This window comes from Epinephelus lanceolatus, chromosome 3 (assembly GCF_041903045.1).
Source record: "Epinephelus lanceolatus isolate andai-2023 chromosome 3, ASM4190304v1, whole genome shotgun sequence".
Classification (NCBI taxonomy): Eukaryota; Metazoa; Chordata; class Actinopteri; order Perciformes; family Serranidae; genus Epinephelus; species Epinephelus lanceolatus.
In genome coordinates this window covers 40,762,666-40,768,665 of record NC_135736.1, presented here as the reverse complement: position 1 = coordinate 40,768,665, position 6,000 = coordinate 40,762,666, and the positions used below count along the sequence as shown (strand labels likewise).

General features: G+C 42.6%; 1 protein-coding gene across 2 annotated transcripts in view; it reads right to left on the bottom strand.

Annotated features, from left to right (window-relative positions):
- Window positions 1-1,091: 1,091 nt before the first annotated feature.
- ccdc85al (coiled-coil domain containing 85A, like) overlaps window positions 1,092-6,000 on the bottom strand; it is a 38,834-nt gene continuing 33,925 nt past the window's right edge. The window contains exons 3-4 of one of the 2 annotated variants that reach the window (XM_033623039.2): window positions 4,900-4,957; window positions 1,092-2,171 (exon numbers count right to left, since the gene is read on the bottom strand). In XM_033623039.2, the coding sequence (XP_033478930.1) occupies window positions 2,153-2,171; window positions 4,900-4,957 (77 nt within the window). In that variant the 3' untranslated portion in view covers window positions 1,092-2,152. The other variant, XM_033623040.2, reaches the window with a different exon arrangement.

The window sequence follows — 6,000 nt, the reverse complement described above, 5'->3', positions numbered from 1 at the left end:
GATAAGCAAGTAGATAAGTCATCTAGTGTTACCAGAAGAACGTTACCAAAACAGTCAGCTGCCAATAATTCAAGGTAATCTTACTGTCCCTGTAATCACTCAAAGAAGAGTCATAGAGATGTCTGTGCAGACAAACGTGCTCCACCAGTCTTCCCTGTTGAAGTGAAAGGCGCAGCACGGGTAGTGGGCACCTAAAAATTTAGAGGTGCATGACCAAGCTCCGCTACAACTTACGAAATCCACATAAAGAACATGGCTAGCTTAAACCACACATTGCTCCTTCCTGCTGTGGAAAAGTGGAGGGGGTGGTTTGTGACGAAAGCTGTTAGCATTTTAGCATGTTAGCACCTGCCACCACATCAGCCAATAGCAAAATTCAATTGCATGAGCCGGGTTCCAAACAGTAGAGGGCAGTCGCTATGTACAATATGTACAATTTGAATAGTTTGCACTAAAATGTCAAGATTTTCAAATATCCATAAACACTGGTTTTCAGCTGGAAAAGTGGTTCAGTTATTTGAGTAGAGTGATAGAATAATGCATTGTTGGTTTTCGTCTTTTCAGGGGAACATCTTCAGCTATCCTCTGACCAAATCACAAAAGTACATGCACACAGTGGTTTCGGAAATCCTTAGTAGCAGATGTTACGGCACAACTGGATTGACCCTGTTGGTCAGGATATGAGGGAGGGTGATGTGTGCAGAGGAAGTGGAGCTGGCTGTTCCACTGGCTCACTGTAACAGGAAATTCTTTCCTGTTTGATCCTATTGTCTCTGTTGACAGGATGTGACAGCATGAGATGTTGGTCACGTGTGGCGGTCAGGATGTGTTTTGCTAGAGCTTGATTACTTCATCCTTATTTCTGTTTATGATGCTGAACAAAATCAGTTTAACCTTTGCACACGTAAGAAGCAACTTATACTGTGGTCATTGCTTCTGTATGTGCCTTATAGATTTTTTTCCTAACCATATAATAAGCTCACAACATGTCCAATGCGACCTTTGGCTGCAGGGTCAAAGGTCAGCACACACGCGTCTCTGATTCATTTCAGCACACCAAAATAAAACCTGAGCAGGCGATGCACTTTTACATAAAGAAGTCTGTTTATTATTCGATAGATATCATTATGCATCTTCATATAATAGTTCTAATACCAGTAAGTCAAAAATAATAATCATATTATATTTATATATATAGATATATAGAAAACTAATCCAATAATCTACTTTTTACTTGGACTTTACTTCCTTGTAAAAAACAACATGGAGAAACGTATAATCTTCTCCCCAGCTTCAATACAGGCGCTTTAAGGGAGCAAAAAAGATAATACAAAAAAGAAAAATTACACCTGAACATTGCATCTTATAGAACTAGAACATCTGTCAGCAGCTAGTAATGATGACCATCTTGGTTTAAGACACAGGAAGAGGTTGTTTTTTTTTCTTTGCTAGAACATCTTTGACAATTATGCTTTTTGTTTTGTTTTTAAATTCATTTGAAGATGATGGATCATGTGATCGGCTGGAATTGGAGACCGAGAGACAGAACGTTAAGATTACACCAGTCTCATTACACACTTTGAAGATGATGGATATCTGAAGATGAAGGAGAAGAGGGAGAGAGTGGATAAACAGGGTGGGAAAGAGGGAAAAGTGTGGGATAATGATTCAGGTTTTGAACAGCAGGGTATACAAAGTTTAATTTATGTGCTTCTCCACCAGTGATGTACATTTGTAAACAGAGGGTAGCGGCACAAAACAGTGCAGAGTCCTCTACATCTTCTTTCACCGATCCCCGGTGTCCCTCCCTTTCTGCAGGCGCTCTCCGGGAGGTAGCCGTGTCACAGTTGGAAGGGAGAGATATCCACTCTTATCCATTTAGCTACGGCAGTCTTCGAGTTTTACCAACCGTACTAACAGCATTCCCCCCAGAACTCCCTCTCTTCCCTCAAACTCTCGATATGTAGAAATAAAAACATGGAGGCAGGCTGTTTCAGGGCTGTGGACATGGATGAGGCCATGGACGACAGACCATCCGGAGTTTGGAGGGTGGCGTCCAGGGGCCCTCGTGTCTATCCAGGCCGGAGACACTGGAGGGCTGTACCACTGCAACCTCCCCTCCGTTTGAGGAGCCTAGCTGGTCAAGTTGGGGTCAAGAGGAGGCATCAAAGCTGTACAGGAACAGAAGAACAAGAAGAGAAGGTCTTATTACTACAGTATTATCTTGGATCTTATTGATCCTTGATTAAAAGAATTACAAAACTTAAATTCAAATGGGGTACAACTAGTAAATGCATGTGTTTTTTGGGAATGAAAAATCGTGTGCTCAGATTAATACATGTATTTCATGAGAAGTTTGATGTGTAATAGCGGTATCAAATGAACCTCATCATGAGCTAGTTGACATGAGGTCAGTCTCTCTGCTTGGTTAAGCTGAATGAAGTCAGGATTCCACCTTTAATTTAACAGGAAGTCCAGCTTCTGTTGGATAAAATCACACATTCACGACCGCTATTTTGTATGCATTCTTGCTAAATAGCTGCCTGCTAAGTAAAGCACCATAAAATATCTGCATAGCAATGCATTACTCAGAAAGCATTACTCAGTATCATGGTGATTAACACTCAACTGTTAGCAATACAAACACTCTTGGTTTCACAGCAGACATGTTGACTTGTCAAAGCAGAAAAAGCACAGGTGTTACTAATAACATTCGCGATGGCTCTGCTGTGTTCAAGTGTCCCAGTCAGCAGTGACAGTGAGCCAGCAGGCACAGGACTCTAAAACTGACTCAGCTAAATGGAATTCAGCCATCATTAATGTTATTATTTACACCTGTGCATTTCCTGCTGTGACATGTCAAAATGTGCACTATAAAAAACACCTACTCTTGTGTGTTCTCCTGCCAGATAAGTGCCAGGGTTAGTTGATGTCATAAAAACTGGCATATGATGATTTCCTCAGTGAAACATTGTGATGGATTATGATACTTTTGTTGCGGGGGCAATGATGCAAAAACCGAACCGGAACCTGACCTTCAAACCACATACCACAAACTTTATGCATTACAGTAGCACAACTGTCAGGACCAAGGACTGAAGTAAGTACAGAGTGTACGTGTATATATTTTTCAGAGAGAGTGACAGAGAGTGGGGAAGAAAAGGTGGAAGGTGGACTATTGTACGCAATGTTTCTGTAAGTTATTAATAACTTACTGAGAGCGCTGCTTTGTCACTTTTTGACCTGCCTGCTGGTACCCATGATTCTTATATACCATTCATTCATTTATTCATTTATTTTCCATAACTGCTTATCCTGTTGGGGCCCGCAGGGGAGCTGGAGCCCAGCTGACACTGGGTAAGAGGCGGGACCATTCAAACTCACGTTCGCACCTACGGCCAATTTAGAGTCACCAATTAACCCAACTCTTTGGACTGTGGGAGGACGCCAGAGTACCCAGAGAACTCGACAGAGCATGCAGACTCCGCAGAGTGAGGGTTCCCCTACCCCAGAGTTCAAACCCCCAACCCCAGGTTCAAACCAAGAACCCACCTGCTGTGAGGCAAAAACAAAAATAACAATATATACCAGTTAATTTAAAAAAAACAAAAAACTAGAGACCATCTTGTGATGGGATCACTCTAGCTGCGACAAAGCTATATGTGATGTCAGGGGTGGAGGCCATAGCCCCTTCCCAACCCCCTACACCCTGAAACCAATGCACATATCGAATTTAACCTTAAAGGCAATATTCAATTCTTACAACATCAAACGTAGGTGGCAATAACTTGGTAATAGATAGATAGATAGATAGATAGATAGATAGATAGATAGATAGATAGACAAGTTGCAGAAATCCTGTGGAAGCATATAAAAGAGAGAGTTTAAGAGAGATAAAATGTTCATTACTGCAGGCTTTTGTGTTGCTTATCAGTGACAGATCCTTTTGTTCGTGTCTGTCTTCACCACAGCAGAGAGAACCCATGGACGGCCATGGGACCTGACTTCAGTCTGCATTGTTAGCACATCCTTGTTGCTTTTTTCCACGCTCGCAAATCATCGACTGACATACAGTACACTTTCTTCTGTTCCTCACCTGAGTCATTGATATTTTTGTACGAGGTAAGTGGGAGTGGGCTGGAAAAGCGCAGGCACAGAAGGAATGATGAGGTGAAAAGACTGATGTGAAAGAAAAGGAGGAGGACGCCTTCATCCACAGGTAGGAAAGGTCACCATTTATGGGAGAACGACCATGAGAATGTGTGTGGAATATGCGTGTTTGTGTGCGTGTGTATCCCGGCTACGTGGGGTTGCGACTATCCTCTGGGGGGAGGTGTGTCTTGTCTTGCAGTCATTAAATATTAACACAGCCATCTTGCCCTCCCACTGGGGCCTGATTGAAGATGTAGGATGGCACTTGGGGATGGGATAGGGTCACCTCTAACTCTGTAGTCCCACTGTAAACCCACTTTGATTACACCTGGGCCAGACCAAGCATGCAAACACATTACTCATCTGGAGCTGGGACGCTGGGCTAACTCAAGGACTGACCCTGCAATGACACAGGATCACAACAGAATATAAATCAGAGATATTGTGTTGATCACTTAATGATTAGAATGAGAACAGAGAGAAAATATTGAATTATTAAGACTTGGAGATTTCCGATCATCTTCACAAATATCCTTCAACCCGACTCTTAAATGTAAATTGGTTTGGAGACTCCAGCTAAAGGAGACACTCTGTATGGTAAAACAGAATAATGGGAGCTAATTACAGGATTATGGGCCCTCGTGGAAAGAACACACAATGACCTTCATCGGTTTTTCTTCTCTCAAAGACTCTAATTAATGCAAAAGACGTTTGTGAAACAGAAACAAGGCGGAGAGGGGTTCTTACCTGTCCCATAGCTTGACATTTCTACAGTTGTTGGTGCAGCAGCCGGCTGATATCAAAGCTGTAACAGAGAGAGAGAGAGAGAGAGAGAGAGAGAAAGGAAGAGATGAGTTTTCAGTGTGTTGTTTTGACAAGAGAAGAGCGCCTCATTAATCTAAGAGCCTGTTTTCACCTGATATTACCATGCGTCTTGGGTAATCAGATCACAAGTGGACAGCTTCAAGTCTGTCTGTTCACACCTGGCGTTACAATGCATCTCAAGTGACCACCTGTGATTGGATCACACTTCCAAGCTCAATATGCAAATAAAGACGGACATCATTTCCGTTTGCAAAGATCAAATGCATTGTTGTGTTTAACCAGCGGGAGTTTGTCATGCTACACACACTTACAGCCTATTAAATAGGCTGTAAGTGCCCTCCAACCAGCGGTCCCTCTGCCTCCCCACCGCTATAGAAGATTATTGCTACAGGAGTGTGAGCTCATAGCCAGGGATAGTTGGTGATAGTTCGCCCACACACTCAAGATGACAGGGCTAACTGTCAGCATCACACCACTAATGTTACCTAAAAGTTACCGACAGGTTTAAAGGTTCAGTGTGTAAGATTTAGTGGCATCTAGTGGTGAGGTTGGACAACTGAGACTTCTCCCATGTGCCAAGCCTCTGGAACTGGTCGCAAATGGCACTATTGAGAGTCAGTGTTTGGTTTGTCCATTCTGGGCTACTGTACAACATGGCTGTGAGAGAGGACCATGAATGTATAAAGAGACCTGGATACAGCATTGGCTACGGGGCCGCGTTCATTTGTATGAAATTTGCTCAGTGGCGCATGAAACCAAAATGGTTCAACTGCTGCCTATGAAACTACCCAGATGATGCTTACAGCTGGTTTAGCGCTCCACCTACTTGAATTCGGATAAAATAATTCAATAGAGCAGCTCTTCTAAACTTTCCAAATGATATTGAACCTAATGGATTAAATTCTGATTTCGCGGGGATTGAGACACTTAAAAAAATGTATCCATTGATTTACAGACGTCTCTCATTATGTAAGCCTATGAAAAAAAGTATTTTTGGGCCACAGGGTATCACATGCAGACCCA